This window comes from Saimiri boliviensis, chromosome 13 (assembly GCF_048565385.1).
Source record: "Saimiri boliviensis isolate mSaiBol1 chromosome 13, mSaiBol1.pri, whole genome shotgun sequence".
NCBI lineage: Eukaryota > Metazoa > Chordata > Mammalia > Primates > Cebidae > Saimiri > Saimiri boliviensis.
The window spans coordinates 12,821,577-12,844,566 of NC_133461.1; the positions used below are offsets into that span (position 1 = coordinate 12,821,577).

Below are 22,990 nucleotides of genomic sequence, written 5' to 3' on the forward strand. Positions count from 1 at the left end.
TCTTTTGTCTGAAGAAAGAATAGTAGCTCCTCCTCTGTTTTGTTTTCTGTTTGCTTGATAGATCTTTCTCCATTCCTTTTCTTTGAGCCTATGGGTGCCATATTTTTAATTCAGCCATACAGTTGGGTCTTCTTTATCCAACGTGTCACTCTGTGTCTTTTATGTGGGACATTTAGTCCATTTTCATTCAACACATTATCTAACTTAAAAAAAAAATCATCATTAACTCCAAACCTCTCTTTGCTGTCATCTCACATCTCTGTTTTTTCTCTCTCAGCAAGTTCTTTGAATGACTTTGAATGGTAGAACTTCATTCTCAGCCTCCAGGAATCTTTCAACTCATTATTTCTGTTTCCTGAGATTGACTCCTAAAACCTATCCTCAGCTATTCACCAAATTATCCTTTTTTTCTCCTAACTGAAGACTGATATTAAAGACCAAATTTGGGAACTTATGGTGTACATTAGTTGTAGAAGTAAGCAGAATTATTCTTTATGTTTTGGTGTCTTTCGGTGACAAATTAGAAAATATATATATTTATGTGTTCATTTGTTAACACTAGTATATATATATATATATATATATATATATATACACACACACACATATGTGTATATATATACATATATGTGTGTGTGTATATATATATATACACACACAACATGATATAGAATTCTACTTCCGTGATGCCCAGAGGTTTTTTGACTACTAAGGTTTTCTGGTATGCAAGTCTTCAAATATCTTTGCCACAACCCTCTCTAATATCTTTAAACACTTAAGAGAATTTATATGTCAAAAAGTACTCAGCTAACCTCAGCAATTAGGTTTTAAGTTTAGACACAATAAATAACACATTGATAAACATTTTTTTGCATCAGAACATTTTAGATATCAATTTATTTCTTTAAGATAGATTCACAGATGTGAGATTGTAAATAAAATGACTTTCAGTATTTAACACTCCAGAAACATTATATGTTACTTCAAAAATACAATATTTATTTATTTGGCTGGTATTATAAAAAAATTTATAACCAGAATTTAGTGGTTAAGGCCAATAACTATATGAAAAATGTTCAACATATCTAATCATTAGAGAAATGCAAATCAAAATCACAATGAGATATCATTTCACCCCAGTTAGAATGTTTATTATCAAAAAGACACACACACACACACACACACACACACACACACACACAAATACTGTTGTGAATTTGGAGAAAATGGAATTCATTTATTGTTGGTGGGAAGGCAAATTAGTACAGCCATTATGGAAAATAGTATGAAGGTTTCTCCAAAGTCTAAACATAGAACTAGTGTATGATTCAGCAACCTCACTACTGGGTATTTATTAAAGGGAAATAAAATTAATATATTGAAAATATATCTGTACTCCAATATATATTGCAACATCATTCACAATAGCCATAGATTTCATATATTCCAATATATGGAAGAAAACTAAGTTTCCATCAAAAAGTAAAAGAATACACAAAATGTGGTATATTTGGATGTGACAGTGATCATATATGGTAAGAATTTTAACCTTCTAACAAATTAAAACTCTGTCTAAACTCACTTAGTTTTTACAAGTGTTTATGATAGATTTGTACTCTTGTCTCTTGCCAAATCTAAAAATTTCACATAATATAACTTAGGATGTATAAACCTAAAATCGTTTTCCTGAGCTAAAAACAGCTAACAAGAAATTATTTTTTACTTGACACCTCATGGGAACACAAAACTAATGGCCATTTTTCATATACATATATGTGAACTCTAGAAGAATTAACTGAACTAATTACCCCAGGAAGAAAAAAATATAAACTTCAGGAAAAAATATTAAATTAGCTATTTTCCAGAAATGTATTATTTTTACATCTAGCTTATCTTAATTTTAAAATATTTTCATCATAAATTTGAATATAAAATAAACTTGTTTCAAGTTTGGATTTCTTTAATGTCATACCCAAAACTGATCTTAAAATTTCATACGCTGTGGTCATGCATATAAAATATTTTGATTTTAAATGCCCCCAAAATACACTCAAATCTGAATGCATCACACAAGTGAGGAAATGACAAGGAAAAATAAAACTCAAGATGAAAATTTAATAGTATTTGGTTTAAAATGGTAAAGAGAAAAAACCGCAGAAAATCAGAGCTGAACTGAACTAGAAAAGCTAAGTCTTGACCTAGACACAAGTTGAAGGTAGCCGGTTTCTATAGGCAGTGAGGATCCATAGTCTATTTAATTAACCTTAGTATCTTAACTTGGAAATAGTTTAACTTGGACTTCTGTCTGAAATAATTTCTTTGAAATTAATATGTAAATGTGCTTTTCTCTGGGCACGTGACATTTTTCCCAGATATATTCAATGTCATATATTCTTTAAAATTTGGCATTTTTCACTCTTCCATGATCCCAACAAGTCTTTCCTGCAGCTATTATCCCTATGTGGCCTTGAGGACTCTTTAATTAGTTTACACAGTAAATCCTCAACACTGTCAACAGGTTCTTGAAAACTGCAACTTTCAGTGAAAGACTATATAATAAAAACCAATTTTATCAGGGGCTAAGTGAGATAAACAGGAGTTTAGTCCCTAAGATATAATTCTGGTAAGAAAACTTCACTAAACTTCTAAATAAAGACCAAAATTTTTCTAATATTAAACACTGAAATGAACATGAGTTGTATATATAAGAAAGATTAGTAAAAACAAGAAAATAATTATTTACCCAATTGTAAATCAGTGAATCAGTGAGTGACTGGCAGTTGTAGTGGTGATGGGTAAAACCAAGGAATTCATGTTTGCAAAACAAAGATTGTCAGGATCACATCTGGCTACCATGCAGTTCAAACACAAGCATTAACAAATATAGCTGGCTTGCTGAGCTCTTTTCTACTCAGCATAGTTTATTGTCCTGCATTCGTATGATTTTACAAAACTTCATTTTACAATAATTTGTGTTCATTCATTTTCCAACCTGGTTTTCCAGTTCAGGGCCATGTGTGGCTGGAGTCTATCCCAGCAACTCAGGGAGATTGGTGGGAAGCAGCCCTGGACAGGGCACCATCCCATTGCAGGGTCACCCTCACATAGCCACACTCACTCATACTAGGACCTTGTAGACTAACAACCAACCCGATGTGTACAGCTTTGGGATGTGGGAAATAACTGGAGTATCCAGAGTAATCCCATGCAGATATGGGGAATTCAAATGTGCAGACTCAACACAGATAGTGACTTGGCAGAGAATCAACTTTTTTCTCACCAACATTACAATGAAATGACATTGAACAAAATTACATTTTTTGAGGAACTGTTGTATAAGCTCACCTTGATCTTTCTTCTCTTTTGAAATGAATATAATATTTACTACATCATGGAATTACGAGACAAATTACTAAGACAATAGGTAAGTACTATTATGGCATTAGGGAAATTGTTGATTTTGTTAGTCTGGGAGCTAGGCGATTACAGTAGCCAGTTAACTTTCCATTTCTCAGCAACCTCCTACCAGAAACTTTGAGTGGGAGTTAGTGGGGCAAGGGTGACAAAGTTTCACAGTCACTCAGTGTCCAAGGCTTTGAAAAGGCTCCACAGTCCTGCAAATACTGATTGCCAAAGTAGGAAGCAATAAAGATGAGACAATTATTCACAGGCCTTTCAGTGTTTCAGTTTGAAAATGGTGTAAGACACTTTTACTCATATCTTGTTAGTAAAACCAGACGTGTAATATTGTCTGATTGCAAGAGAGATATTGGTAAAAAATTATTTGCCTTCCACAGTGACCAAAAAATTTTAGTTCTTCTTTTAACTCCTTTATTTGAAATACCAGTCATAGCCGTTTCATCCGATTAGTCATTCAGAAGTTAGGGACAGTTTATGAAATCTTAAAAAACTGAACCCATGCTTTTCTTCGAGTGATGGAGTGGAAGGAAGAATATCATGATGGGAATCAAACTTCCTTCTGAGTCTGGAGTAACCAGCTCCACTTTGCATTGTCACTTGTGATTTTTGCAGGTTATCTTAACCTCTGCGTTTCTCAACTTTCATTTGACATTCCTAACACAGGCATTTTTTTTTTTTTTTGGTCATCCAATTGGTGATTAAGTTTTTTCAATTCTGTCTTCATGTTATTATTGATTCTCTTACTTATATTGTCCTTTGCTGAGAAGCAAGATTTGTCAGAGTGCTGGGATGAAATATCACCTTCAAGAGGGCAATAGAAGGTCATGGATCCAGGGTGCTTGATGGCAAAACAGAACAACTATTTCAATGTCCTGATAGTGCAGGTGCTTCTAAGCACCAGTTACAAAATCCAAATAATTTATTTAAATACTAAAATCATATTGTAACTAATACAATTAAAATGTTGATATAAAATAAAAATAGATTAAATAAAAGGATAGACAAAGAAGTGGGAATTGAGACAATAGGTAATATGGATTCCAAGAGATATTCCAACCAGAACAGCTCAATGAGAGGATTTATGTTTTCTTTACTTAACATTTTTTCTAATATTAATTTTCTTGCTTCTGTGTTTAACTACACAGACAATATTTTAGTAAATTTATAAAAGCATGGAGTACCTTTTTGAAATTAGTATTGAGACAATGTTATTATCATTTTAAAAAACAGACTTCATGGTGTAGTTAAAAATCTGCCACTAACTCCCCATATTACTGCTCTATATGTGATAGCAGGTGCTTTGGCATGAAAGAGGACTGTTTAGAGACACTTGGTAGCTTCCTCTTTTTTCATTTTTATAAAGAATCTCTATTTCCACTGTAGTAATATTACCACTCCAGGCCCCAAGAGCTTCACATGGAGGATTTATAGTATTCTCTTGCTTCATGTGTTTACTTCCCAATAGGAGAGGTGAGGTGTGTTTTTTTTTTTTTTTTTAAATTGATGAAGAGAACCTCTTAATCATTTTAGTAGCATTTTCAAAACCTTTAACTTTTTCTGTTTTTGTTTGTTATTGAAAAGCTCTGGAACTTTCTGATAACCACAATTTCCAAGTCTATGATATATTATTTTGGCCAGGCCTACTCAATAGTTTTCTAAAAATAGAGACATTATATTAATTGCCATCTGTTTTTCTCTATGAGAAGCTGGGCTTAGTTGAGCTCAGTATTTCAGCTTTCCATGAGCTTTCCAGAATACATTATATTCTTACAAGTTTTCACAGATGGAATAATTAGCTTTATGTAACCAAGAAGAGGTCATAGAAAAGACAATTTCTAATTAGATTCAGTTTCAAACTGCCTAAGTGCATAGATTATAATATTTTTCATCCCTTAAGTCATAATTAGTCTTATTTGAAAACATAATTGTTCTGAGTCACACTGGGATCATTTTCAGCTTATATATGTCCATACAATATCATGTATTGCTTCAAGCATGACAATGTGTATCTGTCATAGTCACTTAACCATGCTCAGAAAAAAAATAATGACATTCCAATCATTTGAAAATACATGTGGAACATATACATCAGGGAAAATATATACCAAAATACTTTTGGAATAGTCATTTGTAAAGCTTTTTTATTTGTGTACCTTTTTGGCAGAAATAAAAATAGCTGAATATTTTGACCTTGAGAAATACAGAAATTATTAGATACTTTTCATTCACCTGTCAATAGCTACTTTTTATGTACCTCACTAAAAACACTTAACACTGAACATGTGCCAGACAGTATATTGGATGCAGCAACTCATTTCATCAAGAACACAAAACCTTGATATAGAGACAGTATTTATCCTCAGTTTTCACATGAGACAACTGAGGCAATAAGAGGTCCAGCTATTCATCCAAGGTGATGGGACTTGCATCCAAGGTGACGGAACTGGCAGGTATTAGTGTTGAGGTAGTTCTTCAGCTGCCTTTGTTCCACATGAGATGAGAATATTTCATCTCAACCTGTTTGGGAAACTAAACCGAGAGTCAGTAGAGAGTGACTCTTTTGATCTTTACTCTGGTGCAAAATAGCATTTAGACACATAAAATCAATTTATATTGTATTATATAATCATATATACATTAATTTTAAAAATAAAGCATACAAATACATATATGGAAAATTTTAATTTATTTGCAACTTCTTAATTCAAAGATGATTTCTACCTGCATTTTGGGGCACAGTCTTCCAGACACTTGTCTACAATATTTTTCTTCAATTAAAGAAATTTTATGTATTTCGTTTCCTTATTTCACTTGACAAAATAATTTTATGGCACCAAATGGCTGCTGAGTGGCCATATGTTGATATAAATTTTTTAATGTTTGCATTCAACCATTGGTTCTTTTTTCAACTGTGAGACCAATTTTATGTATCTTCTTCCAATGAATAGATTTATTGAGAGTGTTTAGAGTGCTTTTTAATTGTACATGAAAACTAAAAATAAAGACAGATATATGTGGATTTAGCTCCTGAAATAATCCAAGGGATGGTAGAATATCTGTTTAGATATTAAAAGTAAAACCGTGTTTTATTTTTCTGTGTTATATCTTGTGATAAGAACATTAAAAATAGATTTTAGAAGAAGATGAAAATATTGTACAGATTTGAATGTAAACACACAGGAAAATAATAAGAAATATCCCGTGTTCATGTGATGATTAAGTTAAAATCAGACAGCATAGTATTGTATGGTATATGTGTACTATATTTTCTTTATCCAGTCTGTTACTTATGGGCATTTAGGTTGCTTCCATGTCTTTGCTACTGTGAATAGTGCTGCAATGAGCATTTGCGTACCTTTATGTTATGTACATTCATGTGTGCACGGATGAAACTTCATGTGTCTTTATGATAGAATTATTTATATTCTTCTGAGTATATATCCAGCAGTGGGATTGCTGGGTTGAATGGTAGTTCTGTTTTTAGCTTTTTGAGAAATTGCCATACTTTTCCACAATGATGATGTAAGTGAACTAATGTACTGAACTAAGGTAATCAAATAAATGCAAATAAACTAATTTATACTCCCACCAACAGTGTATGTATTCCCTTTCTCCACAACCTTATCAGCATCTGTTATTTTTGACTTTTTAATAATAGCCATTCTGAGTGGTGTAAAAAGGTATCTCATTGTAGTCTTGATTTGCATTTTCTCTAATGATCAGTGAGATTGAGCTTTTTGTTATATGCTTATTGGCCACATATATGTCTTCTTTAGAAAAGTGTCTATTCATATGTTTTCCCTGCTTTTTAATGGGGTTGATTTTCCTTTGTAAATTTTTGTAAGTTCCTGATGGATGCCGGATATCAGATTTTGGCAGATGCATAGTTGGCAAATACTTTCTCTTATTCTGTAATTTTTCTATTTAGTCTGTTAATAGTTTATTTTGTTGTGCAGGAATTCTTAGGCTTAATTAGATTCCACTTGTCAATTTTTGCTTTTGTTGCGACTGCTTTTGGTGTCTTTGTCATGAAATCTGCCTGTTGCTATATCCACAATGGTATTACCTAGGTTGTCTTCCAGGGTTTTTATGCTTTTGGGTTTTATGTTTAAGTCTTTAATCCACTTTGAATTAATTTTTTATGTGGTGTAAGGAAAGGGTCCAGTTTCAATCTTTTGAATGTGGCTAGCCAGTTACCCAACACTATTTATTGAATAGAGAGTCTTTTCTCCATTGCTTGTTTTTGTCAACATTTTCAAAGATTAGATGGTTGTAGGTGTGCAGCCTTATTTCTGGGATCTCTGTTCTGTTTCACTGGTCTACGTGATTTGTGAGAACATGAATGTAGCTGGAGGCCATTATGCTTAGCAAACTCACAAAGGAACAGACAACCAAATATCATATATCCTCACTTATAAGTGGGAATTAAACAGTGAAAACTCATTAACATAAGTAAGGGAACCACAGACACTGGGGCCTACCTGAAGGCAGAGGGTGGAAGGAGGGATAGGAGCAGAACAAAACAACTATTGTGTACTAGTCTTAGTACCTGAGTAATAAAATAATCTGTACAACAAACTCCTGTGACATGAGTTTATCTATACAGCAAACCTGCAAATGTACCTCCAAGCACAAAATAAAAGTTAAAAAAAAGAAAATCATGTTTTTATTCCTACTTTGCTCACTTAAACCCTATAAATTTCAGATTCTTTTCATTTCACTCTATTCCTGTCAGTACATTTTTTAAAGAAAGAGTATATGTTTCAATGTTTACATGTCTGATGTTTATTTTATTATAACACTGAGAGCACCAAAGATCCATAAAAAAGTGGAATACATTTTTAAAAATCAGACTGCAAAGATGGTAAAGATATAATTAAGAGCTATACTGATAAAGGTGTTTTAGGCAAATCTTCAATATAAAAACATACAAAGATTTACCCTGGACAAACAGGGGCAAATCATGTTTTGATAGTTTGTGGAGGGGAAGAAAAAGTGAAACACTTCTTCTAAGAAAATGAAATTTCACCAACACTTATTTAACCAACACTTATTTAATTGGAATCTTCTACCACTGCTTATGAATAGAGTTCACAATATTCAGCCCAGAAATGGAACGGTACTTGTTGCTGTATATCTTAGGGCATCACATCAATAGTGAATGGGGAAGGCAATGTAATGTTAAAGAGGGCATCAGAGGCTCCAATATAGGCATTCCGACTCTACATTGCTGTAGCTATCCCAGAGGCCTTTATTTATTTTTTTTTTTGTTTGGTGACAGTAAATATGTAAGTTATATGCTTAATGAGAGTTCATAAATAAAACAGAGAATGAACTTTCACATTTTAGTGCTATGTAATGAATATTTAGAGAAAGAGTTGGCACATAGGTTATTACAATTTTTGGACCCAAAATATTGCTTTCTTTTTACTTATGTATACAAGCTACGTCCACTCACATTTCTTTATATTTCCTACTTGTGGTTCTGAGAAAGCCACTTCAGAGTATTTTATGTATAGTCTCATTCTATGAGGCTGCCAAGTTTCCCTTGATTATTTTAGATATCACAAACAGGATTAAGTTTCTATATTTATCCTATCCACATTTCCCAGCTTCACTTTATATCTTCTCCCACACAGCCACCAAATCCATCATTCTGATTTTTTTTTTTTTTACTTGACTTCAGAGTCTTTAGAATAAGGGGAAAAATGTATTCTAAGAAGAGATAATAGAAAATATTTTATTTTATCATTTGAAGAATGGCCCAGATCTTCATTCAATGTAAACAAAGTGAACCATCAGCTATAGATGTTACAATGTTAGATATTTATGCATTTTTTCTTCCATTCAGTAAAGCACAGTGTTTATTATACACTGGATGTCTTTAAGATCAGGTATATGGCACTAATTATGAATACATTTGTTTACTGGCATTGCTTGTTTTTGTCAACATTTTCAAAGATTAGATGGTTGTAGGTGTGCGGCCTTATTTCTGGGATCTCTGTTCTGTTTCACTGGTCTACATGATTTGTGAGAACATGAATGTAGCTGGAGGCCATTATGCTTAGCAAACTCACACAGGAACAGACAACCAAATATCATATATCCTCACTTATAAGTGGGAACTAAACAGTGAAAACTCATTAACATAAGTAAGGGAACCACAGACACTGGGGCCACTTAAAATTTCTGAATCTGAGTCCCAGCATGTGTTATGTAATTAACACATTAGATAAAATATTGTATTAGAGTTCTTCAGAGGTTCAGGACTAATAAGATATTATGCATATATCAAAGGGAGTTTATTAGGAGTTAACTCACTTGGATACAAGGTGAAGTCCCATGATATGCCCTCTGCAAGCTGAGGAGGTAGGAAGCCAGTAGTGGCTCAGTCCAAGTCCAAAAGTCTCAAAAGTAAGGAGGCCAATAGTGTAGCCTTCAGTGAACCCCCTGGCAAACCACTTTGAGTCCAAAGGCTGAAGAACCTAAAATCTGATGTCCACGCGTAAGAAGCGTCCAGCATGGGAGGAATATGAAAGCCAGAGACTCGGCAAGCCAGCTTCTCCCACCTGTTTTGTTCTAGCTCTGCTGGCAGCTGATTGGATGATGCCCAACCACATCAAGGGTGACACTTTTTCTCTCAGTTCACTGACTCAAGTGTTAATCTCCTCTGGCAACACCCTCACAGACACACCCAGAGATAATACTTTACTAGCTACCTAGGCATTCTTCAATCAAGTAGACACCTAATATTAATCATCACAAATATGCTTTTAACTTTACTTGGACATAATATGTTGATACTACTTATAATAATATTATTTAAAGATTAGTGTAATTAGCTTAGTATCTAATATTGTGCTAATATAAATGCAATTTTATTTTTATGGATTATGTATTTTGAAATATATTTTACAACTTTAAAAATAAATATGGATTAATATTCCCAGGTATAAGCACTAAGAGAACAAATATAAACACACAAACATAAGATATAGTATTAGCATTTTTTTCAAATTGAAATGTTATGTAGTTTTTTTTTTAGCATATTCTTCTAATTGGAAAATATAAACAAGATTGCAAATGCAGGGCAGAATGCCACTGCTGGTTTATCCCGGGCCCATTTCAGAGGAGAGTGTTTTTTCTTATTTGTCTGCACTCAGCCCAGAGTGTTTCTCAGTCTAACATTGCTGACAGCTGCCACCAGTCTTCAATCAGAAGTGGAACACTATTTGAAATGTTTTTCACTTCCCCTGAAATGTATGACCGTTATAGAAAGTTTGGAATACAGAAGAGTATCAACGAAGCCACAATATTCATTACTGAGGTATAACTACTACTACCATTTCATTCATTTTTCTTGTATGTTTTATCTAAGGGGGTTCAAATTAAAAGGCTTTTTACTTTAGAATTATAAACAATGATTTTTAAACTTAAATTTAATTGTAAAATATTTTAATCATATATTTAATAGAGAAATAGCACTTTGTGGAAAAATCACCCAGATGTCATGAGTGTTATTGTTTGTCATATTTACTTTAAACTGTTTTTGAGAGAGAAAACTGTTGCAGAAATTTCTAGGCTTCAACTTTTAGACAAATTTCACTTATTTCAATCACGGTAATTACTATAATAAATTTTGTCAGTTTTCTCTTCCTAGACTTACTATCGTATAGAATTGCTTTATGCCAAGAGTATTACAGGACATTGCCTTGTAATTGTGAAACATTTATATAATTAGTATCATATGCTATCCTAATTTAAACATTCTTTTTTCAATTAATTCAATTGATATTTGCCTCCCAGTGTACAAATTTGAATATTTCTCTAGGTATAAAACAGTAAAATATAACTGCTACTTTATGTACATATTGTAAAATTTATTGCTTTTGGTCAAATTATTCTCCAAAATTGTGTCCAAATTTTAAATTTCATGGGTGTTGTATAGTTCTGCTTTCTGTGCATTGCCATCAGTAGCTGGTATTAAAGTAATTACTTGTATTTATTTAACATATTTATTCAAAAGTACAACATTGCTTTATAATTTTGTTGTTTTAATAGGTATATTTTAAATGTAAGTAAATAATAAAAGAATAAGTATCAAAGAATCATGACCTGAATTCCATAATTATTATCATCTTGCCACAATAGTTTTGCCTATCCTCCCATTTTTTTCTGAGATATTTTAAAGAATATGCTTTTTCTCAAGACATCCTGTCTCTAATACCAATATGCTTCAAGTATACATGACCAAAATTAGGGCATGTTTTTATGTAACGACAAAGAAACACTCAATGAAAAACAAAATTGGCAATACATTCTCATGATCATCTATTGCTCATCTCTAAATTAGTATGTATTATAATTTATAGAGATTCAAATTTAATAAATCCATAAAAATGCAAATATAAACGCAAATATAAACACAGTTTTGTAAAGCCATGACCCAAACAATGTCCTCGTTTTACACGAGTTCTTGTATATCTTAAATCTTTCTTAATCTAGACCAATATCTTTCCTATATTAACTGCTTTTTTTTTTTTCTGTCAAACTAGTGACATGTCAAATAAACTAGATCAATTTTCTGGTAGATCAATGATTTTTAAAATTTGTTGCGTATTCAGACCTTCTGGGTAGTGTGATAAAATGCAGTCTGAAAGTCTGTACCTGTGAAGAAGCTCAAGATTTGGCATTTGTAGTAATGTGCTCCTATTCCACAGATTACACTGTGGGTAGCAAATCTGTAGAAAGGCACAATTTGGGATTGTTTGTTTCCTTTGGCCACACTTAGTTCTTTTATTACAGGTTAATTTTCTGTAATTTGAAAATTGGCTTTCAACCTTTTCCGGTGAAATATTTTATAGGCAATGTTCTTTATAAAGGTCATATCATAACACATCAGAAGCATATATTATCTGTTGTTCCCCAGTTAGTCGTCTAATTTGTTTTTCTGGATTTTGACAAGTCAAGATTTTTAACAAAATTAATCAAGTATAATTGGCACAATAATCTGCATACACTGAAACTGAATTAAATTATTTGACCTAGTTTACTTCGGAGACTGTCATCACAATACAGATAATGAGCACTACCATCACTATCCTCAAGAGTTTCCTCATGTCCCTTCATTATTGTTCCTTCCTACTCTTCCTCCCATCCCCATTTTTCCTCAGCTCTTAGTCTGATTTCAGTCACTGTGATTGATTTAAATTTTCTAAAATTAGATGCAAAAGGAAACATAAAACATGAATTTGTTGGCAGGCTTATTTTACTCAGTATTATTTTGAGATGTTAGCGTGTCAGTAGTTCATTTCTTCTCACTATTGAGTATCAAAATGTTGCATAGACATATCACACTTTCTCAATATGTTGACTCTTCCTGATATGTCTGTTCAAATGTTTTATTTAAAAAATTTTGTGATGAATTTTTGTTTCCCAGTTTTGAAAGTCCTTGTAAATTCTGAATACAAGATACATATAATTAACAAATATTGGCTTAGTCTGTGGCTTGTCTGCTTATTTACTTCCCATCTGAGGCAGACCACATAATGGCTCTCAGAGATAACAAAGTCTTAGTTCCTAAAACCGAAGACTATTATCTCCATAAATAAACATGAGATTCAGTTAAGGATCTTTAGATAGGAAGGTTATTCTGGATTATCCAAGGGAGCATTAAAGGGAATTTTAAATGTCATTACAAAAGGGAGAAGAGGTAAGTTTGACTCAACAAAGAGAAGCCTATGTGAAGACAGAGAGAAATTTGAAGACGCTATGCTGCTGGTGTAGAAGAGGGACATGAGCCAAAGAATGGAATACAGTTTGAGAAGTTGGAAAATGTAAAGAAAGATTCTCCTCTAGAGACTTGGGTGGCTGCATGACCTTTCTGACACCCTGGTTTCAGTCCAGTGAAATTCATTTGAAACCTCTGACCTATAGAACAGTAAGACAATAAATGTACATCATTTTTAAGACACGGTTTGTGGGATTCTTTCCCGTAGCAATGGGATCTGATACAACGATTATCTCAATTTTATATGGTCCAGTTTATCAATTTTTAACAAATGTAGTTTTGAAATTGTTGTAAAAATTTTTCCAAAGAAATTACAAGTATTTCATCTAAATTTGTATTCATTTTTTGTGGCTTTGTGCATGATAAAGTATGGATAAAAGTACCCTTTTCTCAAGTGAATACTCAGGTGTTTTAGTACAAAGACTGTTATTTCTTCATTGATTTGCTTTTTGAACTTTTTCAAAAATCAATTAATCTCATATAGGTAGGTGTATTTGTGCACTTTCTGGTTTCTTCTACTAAATTATCTGTTGATCCAATACTTTACAGTAATGATTACTGTAGGCATTATATCTTAAAGTCAGATGCCAGGGTCTGCCAAATTTCCTCTTCTTTTAAAATGTTCTTTGAGTTATTCTAAGTCCCATGCTTCTGCATATAGAATTATAGAATTGGCAGGTAAGCTTTATAAAAATGCCTATTGGGAATTTAATTTTGTGTTTTAATTTTATTTAATTGTATTTTATTTCAATTATGTTTATATAACACTTTGGAGATAATTGACATTTTAACCACTTGAGTTTTCTGATCCAATATCATAATAATTTTCTTGAATCCTTTTAGTAGTATTTTATAGTGTTCAATATAGAGGTATTGCACATTTTTGTCAAATTTATCTCCCAATATTTGAATATTTTATATTACCATAAATATATAGTTGCATAAACTTTGAACTTTGATTATGCATTGCTAGTAAATAGAAATATAATTGATTTTAATATTGACCTTGTATCATCCAACCCTGTTAAAATTACCTATTGATTTTACCAGTATTTTTATAAATTTAATAAGATTTTCTAGATGTGTAATTATGCCCTGTATAAATAAACATGCTTTTATTTTATCTTTTTAGTCTAGATGCTTCTCATTTCTTATTTCATTGGCTAGAATTTTCAGTATAATGTTGAATAGAAAAGAATCCATTTGTTTCTTCTTGTAATACAATAAGGTTTTATTTCATCTATTTTGGGGCATTATTATTAAGTGTATAAAAATTTAGAAGAGTTGTGTCCTGTTAATGAATTGACATAATTTATTATAAAATAATATTGTTTTATATTATGAAACGATGTTGTTTCTCACTTATCATTATGAAATTTATAATTATAAAATGATATTATCACTGCTAACATTCTTAGCTCCAAAATCTATCTTATTGAATATTATTATAGCCATTTTAACTTTCTTTTGACTAGAGTTAGTAAGATATGTTTTTCATTCTTTAAATTCTTACCTACTGTGATTTTATATTTGAAGTTATTTTTAAAGTCACGTAGTTGAGTCTTTTAAAAAATCTAATCTAATAATCTTTATCTCTTACTTCGTTTTTCCTCCCATTAATATTTACTGATTATTATGATTAATATTAAGTGTTCCACTTTACTACTTGTATGTTTTTTGTACCTGTCTTTTGATCACTTTTTTCTTTTATTTATTCTTTCGGCTTCAGTTTTATCTATTTTGTAGCCTGTAGTTAACTCTGTTACTTTATTTTAGTAGTTGCTTTAGGTTTTTTGTATGAATATCTATCCTTATTATAATCTAAGTTATACCACTTTATACATGGTTTGTGGAGTTTCAAAATAGTGTATTTCTGACCTTTGTGCTATTAATTTCATACATTTCACTTCTGTATACGATATATGCCCCACAATACTTTGTTATTGTTTTTGTTTTAACAGCCATTTATCCTTTAATGATATTATAATTACAAAGGGTCTCTCTATTTACTGATATAGCTTCCATTTCTGGTGATTCTATATTTGCATAGATCCAGATTTCCTTCTACTGTTATTTTATTTCTTCTAGAAGGAGTTCTTTATTCGTTTATTGTATTACAGTTCCCCTTGCGTGCCGATGCTGTACAGCAGAAAGGGTCTTCATCCCACTTTCCTTTATTGAAGATTAGGAATGAGACTGAGACTTTGGGGTAAAAACTGTGATTTTTCCGATCTGGCTATAGGCAACTATAAAGACTTGACCTGGCAGTACAGACTCACTTTGAGTCACTTTGGCGGTACAGACTCACTCCCCTGTCACACCAGATTTGATGCACAACCACTGGATTGCATTCTCTGAAGGGAGCTGCAGTCAAGCTCAGAGTCCTTTCTGTTAGGTCGTGCTCTTCTTGTATTGACATTCCCAGCCCTAGTGTTTCTATTCCCCCATCTGTGGCCTTGGGCACAGCTCTTTCTCAAGCATCTCTGATGCAGTCTCCTTATTGAGCAAACTGGGTGAATCTTGAAGACACTTTCCCACTTTGACAATGTACTTAGTACTTTTTTACTCTTAGCATTCCCCTGGCATTTCCCCTGACCCCAGAGTCCATAAAAATGACATAGATTTTGTACCATTACCTCTATAATGACATAATCCACATGTCTGTACTGATCCTCTGATTCAGTGAGAGTGCTGTTCCATGGAGGAAATGAAAAAAGGAGATGCAACAATTTCTTTGGTTTTAGCCTCTTCCTTATACCATTGCAGTAAGTGACTAAAGGCTTACCTCTTTAATTTTTTGCTTGTTCTTTGAATTAGCTACTCCGATACCTGACAGCTCGGTTTCTTCTCTTTCAGTTCAGCTGATCTCTTTACAAAAATCGTTGTCTTTTGTTGAGAAATTCTCAGTTGGCATTGATTTCATTTTCAATACTTTAAAAATGTTGCTGCACTGTCATTTGGCATGCATTGCTTGAGATGAGACATCTGCTATCAACTTTATCTTTGTTATTCTATATATAACATGGCTTTTCTCTGACTGCCTTTCAGATTTTTTCTTTATTAATGGCTTTGAGCAATTTAATCATGATGTGCCTTGATATAATTTTTAAAATATCTGTGCTTAAGTTTTGTTAAACATTTTGGATGTATGAGTTTCTAAATTTCATTGGTTCTAGGAACTGCAATTATACATAAATGTGGATGTTTGAAATTGTGTCACAACTCAATGATAGTTTGTTCATTTTAAATTTTTTAACTTTTTTCTCATTTATGTTTTTTTCAGATGATTTATATTTCTGTCTTCAATTTAACTGTTTTTTTTTTCCTCAGTGATGAATAATATGCCATTAATCATATGAGGTATATTTTATCACAGACTTTGTAGTATTGCTCTCTAAAAGTTTAATTTTTATTATATTTTCAATTCTTCTACTTAACATGTTCAACCTTTCCTCTGGTTTTTTGAACATATATTTTAGTGTCCTAGTCTACTAAAGATGTCAGGCAATAGGAATCCACTATGAATATTTTGAGGAATATTTTATATTACATCTAATCAAGCTCCTACAAATTTATAAAAATATGGAGGATAAAGAAATATACTAAATCACACCACAGTGAAGCAATTAGCAAGATTCAGACTATGTGAAACTCTATAGAACGAATAACCTTGATACTTCAGCATATGAATGGAAAGGAAAATTAAAAATAGAGACAGATAACCTGTAGACCAAATGAGAATTGAGAAATGTATCAAAAAACTGCATTGTGTGGACATATTTAAATCTTATTTTAAAAGTTTGTATACACACATACAAAGCATTTATGCTTGTGTGTGTGTATGTATGTGTTTCTTGAATGGTTAAAGTAATATGACATTTGAAATTTGTTTTAGTATTAAAAAGTAAGCATGTGTAGAGATGATACAATATTGACCATGTGTCGGTAAATAATGAAGCAGGGTAATGACATCTAGGTATTCATTACACTATTTGATAAATCTTTATATGTATCAAAATATCATAATATAAAGTTAACAAGAATTATATTCACTGAAACATGGCAGGTGCACTTTATATCAATGTTGGTGATAATCTGTCAAACTTACAAAAAAAAAATCTTTCTCCTGGATACAATTGTACCAGTTCCAAATATTGTTATTCATCAGCTATCAAAAAATATATTTTAGCAATATCTAAAGAGCAGAGTTATCCGAATTTCAAACACTTAACATAAAGATAAATTTCACTTTTTACACCTCAGCTGAATTTCTCAATGACCTTCATTAAGTAAATTGATAAAGAATACATCTGTTTAAATCGAGTACACAGGGACCACAGAATCTCTGTGTTGTTTCTTAATTAGGTTTTTTTTTTTTTTTAATAACTCTTCTTAATACAAGCCAAAGACCTAAACAATCTCTAAGGAGTTACTAAAAAATACATGCAGAAGATTCAAAACACAATCATGCAGAAAAAATCTTAGCATAGACTCTGGCTTTTCTGTTGATTATATGATATTAAACACCATTGTGAATCTCACAAAATTTTTTCTTCATGACAGCCAAAAAAATAAATAAATAAATAAATCGAATTTGACTGAATGCCAGTGTTGAAAATGCAAAACTATTCAGTTAATTATAAGGATTAGAATTAACAATCATGAAGAGACAGTCTTAAGTCAATAGAAAGTTTTAAATGTAAAACTCAATAAGCAGAGATTTTTGTTTTAATATTTAAATACTAAAAGATACATTTCAAATTGTTCTTACATATTGCAAACATTCAGCCATTCTTACCCAAGCACTATAATTTTATATTTATTGCTTTAAGATTATTGTTTCATTAAGCTGATAAACACTTCTTCCCCATATCTTTGAAATTAAAAAAGAGTAAGTACCTTGCACAAGCTTTCTATTCAGAGTGTTTTATAGCATCAGTATAACTGATTATTGAATCCCCAGTTTTAAGCTGAATTGCCATTTGTCTATTTAATTACTACATAAAATATCATAATTTGGGAAATTAGATAAGGGATATTATCTCCATCAAATAAAAAAAGAAAAAATGTGACGTTTTCCTTCCCGATTGACTATTGCTTTAATAAGATAGTTTGAGTTTTACTGAGAAAGAATGGAGAAAGTAAGCAAGTCAAGTTAAAAGGAAGTCTATCTCAATGTCAGCTGTCAATCAAGGAGACTCCCAGAGCAATCTTTCAACCTTCAGGCAGATTTATGGCTGCAGTTTAAAACTTGCAGTGCCTGAGTGGAAATTTATAATTATTCTAATCAAATTATTGCTGAGCTATAAAATATAATTAGCCAGCTTAATTGGGAGATAAATTAAATGTATATTTTTATTCCATTTTTGTCAGATTCAAAAGTTGCAACCTGTCTAGTATTCATGTGAAAAAATGTTATTTGAAAATGTCAAATCTTGTTTTGTTTCTGACGTTTTAGGCATACAGAAGATACACAGAATCAAAAAAGATTATAAAAGAATACAAGATTTTTGTTTGTGACATCCTGTGTCCTCTGAAGAGTAAGGAATCAAAAGAGTCATTATAATGAATTGCTGTTTACTGCTGCCTTTTATGTTGGGAATTCCTCTCCTATGGCCTTGTCTTAAAGCAACAGAAAACTCCCAAGCAAAGAAAGTCGAGCAACCAGTGGGAGCTCATGGGAGAGTGAAGCGTGGCTGGGTGTGGAACCAATTTTTTGTACCAGAGGAAATGAATACGACTAGTCATCACATTGGCCGGGTACTTACTTGTTTAAAATGTTACAGTAAATAGCACAACAATGTAAATAAACATGTTGGAGAAATTTGGGGATTTGATGAGTTCCACATTTTGGCAGTGAAACCATTAAAAAACTTCATACATTAGCATCAATAATTGTTTCAGATTTGCAAACACCTAAAACATCCACTAAAATCTAGAAGAGGGATAGCTCTGGTTTTTAAATTTCACTTCAGAATCCCTCATTTTCAACATCTGTAAACTTGATGGTGTTATTTTTGGTAATGGTTCAAAGCAGCTACACTAAGACAAGTATCATTTACCAACAGTATTTAGCCCAATTTTCTGTTACACTAAGTAGCTGTTGATTTACCCCTCATTCATTTTTAATGAAGCAGATTAATACCATATTCTTTTGCAGTTAAGTAGCTTCAGGAGCCTACAGACTTCAACTGATTAATAAAGTTAAAGTAAAAGAAATAATTATGTTCACTTTCTTAAATGAATATATTTTAAGAATAATTCCTTAATGAGACAAAATACATCGTATTTATGTTTTTTGTTTGTATTTTATTATTTGGTTTTCTTTAAACAAAGGTAATTACAATATCATGTCCTTTTCCGTAAGGCTTTTTCTCTAGATGAATGAACTGAAATAAGTTAAACCGCTAATTAACTGGCACTAAAATTTAATTGGGCCCAAAGGGTGAAGCACTCAAAATTTATTAACTCTCATTTTCTAGCCCTTTCAGGAGAGCTACAGTGTTAGCATGGTACCTGGATTCCATAGAAGTTCACCTATGTTATCAGCCAAATATATATGAGTACATTCAACTAAAGGCTTAGAGTAGGATTTTAGGCAAGTATTTCAAAATGTGTAGGAAAGTGTATTGTGAATACACACACACACACACACACTTGTTACAAATAATATTTCTCATCCTTTTTTATTTTCTACTCTGACTGTGAGTAAATAGTATGCACAGATGTCACTAACAAGGTCCACAGCTAAGTGCGGATTCGGTAACTGAGTCTCTACTACCTTTACAGTGGACTGCACAGAGTACCATATGCTCCTCCATCACTGCAAGGGTGACAGGCTACAATCAGCTGTTGGCTTTTAGTAAATAACGTGTTGTAGGGAAATGCATCAGTGTGATTGAAACAAAGGTAACCTGTGGGGCTGTAACATTTTCTAGATTGTTTCTATCCCCACATGAATCTTCGCTTACCTCTTTTCAGACAGTGATTGGTTTTTCCTATTTTTTCATTCTACAAAAATACTTGCAAAACTACTCTGACAAATGTTTTCCTGCTGCATGAACTCATTGGGCTTAAGAAACAAGCAGATCACTGATTTGAAAAAGAATAATAATGAGTTTAGGTGCTTGTAAAAAGATTTAGTAAAGATACAATTTAGCTGATGTTTTCAAGATAACTCTCTCTTTGATCCATTTGTCTGAAAAACGATTAAGATTGGGGAGTACAATTAAGTGAACATTTGAAGTGATATTGGTTTAGCAAATTGATAGCATCAGCCTAATTAGGAAAATATTTTTTGAAAAGAAGTATAGAAAATTGTATCGTATCAGAGGACATTTGATTGAAATAGGTTTAACGTATGCATTTTGTCACATTAAGAGGCAATGGTTCAAGTAATTTTTTTTCATTTTTATTTCTGTCTTCCCTTAAATCTGGGTCTTAAAAATGTCAAGCTCACTTGTCTTTGAAAATTACACTGTACATATACTCACAATATATTTATTTATTGCTAAATTTAATTTATCTTAATTATATTAATCAAACAACAATGAAATATTATTTAAAAAACATGAACCATACATTGCTCACTTGATATATTGATTTGCCTGTATATTTATTTTTCTCAATTTCTTACATCATTGAATAAATAATTTTTATGAAAAGTTAAGAATTATCAAATTAAAAGAAGCATTAGCAGAAAGATAATTTGGATGTTATTTTTCTCAATTTGTTCCATTACATAGCATTTATATTCAGCACATTATTAAAATGCTAAATTAGTTACTATTACCTTTAGATTTTCTCCACAACCACATAGAAAGTGTATTAATTTATCCAGAATAATAAATTATAACTTGAGCCATCAGAAAAAAATACGAATTTGTTTACAACTGTATTTCACAGTGATCTTTGTAAATTTTCAGAAGAACTCATACTTTGAATGAGAGTATTTTCATAAATGGTGAATCAAGAAAATGTGGATTCACAATGATTAGAGAATCATGACATACTGCTCTTAGGTAAAAATAATTTAGATATGAACAGCTATGTGATCAATTGTATCAAAATTAGACTTTTTTTCTGTTACAGATAAATTCAAAATTCTAAATAATACCTCAACAGTATGAATGATGAACAAATTTATGTTGCTTTTGAAAATATGAAAATCTGAGCACAGGCTGAAAGTGTATATTTGAGAATTACATATAATATATTGAAAAGAAGTTTTATACTTTCTGGCTAAAACCCAAGGGCTAAAGACCATGTTACTGAGTTGTTGTCAGGGGAGAATCTAAAATTTGACAGCCTCATAGAAAATTTGATAACCTCATGCATAAATTCTAAATCTACACAAAGACCATATGACTACAAAAATGTTTGTAAAACAAAATCTCACTTTTCTTCTCTGTAGGAAGACTGATCATATCGATAATATGCATTTCATTATATTAATGTGAGAATTACTTGAGAAAACTAATTAAAGCAATATATATATTTTATGACATGTAGTAAATACTAATGAACCCTAATTTTTATCTTTATAAACCCTAATTTTCATCCTGATATTTTCTTGTTTTTATGTATTTCCAGTCAAGAGACAAAACACTGTTGTTTAAATGTCATTAAATTATCTTTCTATCCGTCTCTAGGTCCCAATCTAGTATAAGTATTTGAGAGTGTGGTTTTAGTGATTAAGAATTTAATTGTAAGACAAAATCGAATGAACTACGTTGTGCATAACTGAAAAAAGAAGTTTTACTTAATTATTATTGTTTTTGTTTAAAATAATAATAATTGTATAGTTTTTTACACTAAATATTTACTCTTCCCTCTTCTTTGTGATAGATTTTAGTCTTAATGTTAATATTTTACCTCATTTAATATAATATGGAAATAATATAAAATCATTAACTTGGGGAATAATTAATATACATAAGAAGAAAATTCTTAAATTTGATTTGTCTAATTCAGATGTTTGGAAATTAAATGATCCCTCTTTCCATTTGCAGCTCAGATCTGATTTAGACAATGGAAACAATTCTTTCCAGTACAAGCTTTTGGGAGCTGGAGCTGGAAGTACTTTTGTCATTGACGAAAGAACAGGTGACATATATGCCATACAGAAGCTTGATAGAGAGGAACGATCCCTCTACAACTTAAGAGCCCAGGTAAAAGACATCACTACTGGAAGGGCTGTGGAACCTGAGTCTGAGTTTGTCATCAAAGTTTCGGATATCAATGACAATGAACCAAAATTCCTAGATGAACCTTATGAGGCCAGTGTACCAGAGATGTCTCCAGAAGGTATTGCATATTAATTTACATCAAAGATATATTAACAATGAAAGCAGGTTTAAAGTTTCAAGGATATGTTTTGGAAGTAGATGATTTAAAGTTCTATACTAGAACTTCCTTCCAGAAATTAGACTGTGCATCAAAATTTTGAAAAAAAAATGGTACTACATAAAAATTATTTATGTTATTAAAATGCCATCACAGTCTTCACAGCAATAAAATAAGTTTAGACATGTTTATTTAAGCAATTCTTAATATTATTTGTCCTGTTCATTTACTAGGTTCTTAATTACAAGAATTTTTTTAAAACAAAATGTATTTTTGTATCTCATAAAAGCAAATAAGATAATCCCACAAGATATGCCTATTGATATATAAAAAGTGAATTTATTAGACACTACTGTATACATGAAAACCATAAAACAAAACCACTAAGACACAACCAAGTGGTTGAACACCTGTGTGTGGCTGTATTTATTTGAA

At 31.6% G+C, this 22,990-nt stretch overlaps 1 protein-coding gene across 4 annotated transcripts in view; it reads left to right on the top strand.

The window, feature by feature from the left end:
• Window positions 1–22,990, top strand: part of CDH19 (cadherin 19) — a 190,283-nt gene that overhangs the window by 104,051 nt on the left and 63,242 nt on the right. For all 4 annotated transcript variants that reach the window (XM_074383278.1, XM_010336734.3, XM_074383279.1 and 1 more), the window contains exons 2-3: window positions 18,669–18,970; window positions 22,222–22,516. In XM_074383278.1, the coding sequence (XP_074239379.1) occupies window positions 18,776–18,970; window positions 22,222–22,516 (490 nt within the window). In that variant the 5' untranslated portion in view covers window positions 18,669–18,775. The remainder of the gene's footprint in view (window positions 1–18,668; window positions 18,971–22,221; window positions 22,517–22,990) is intronic.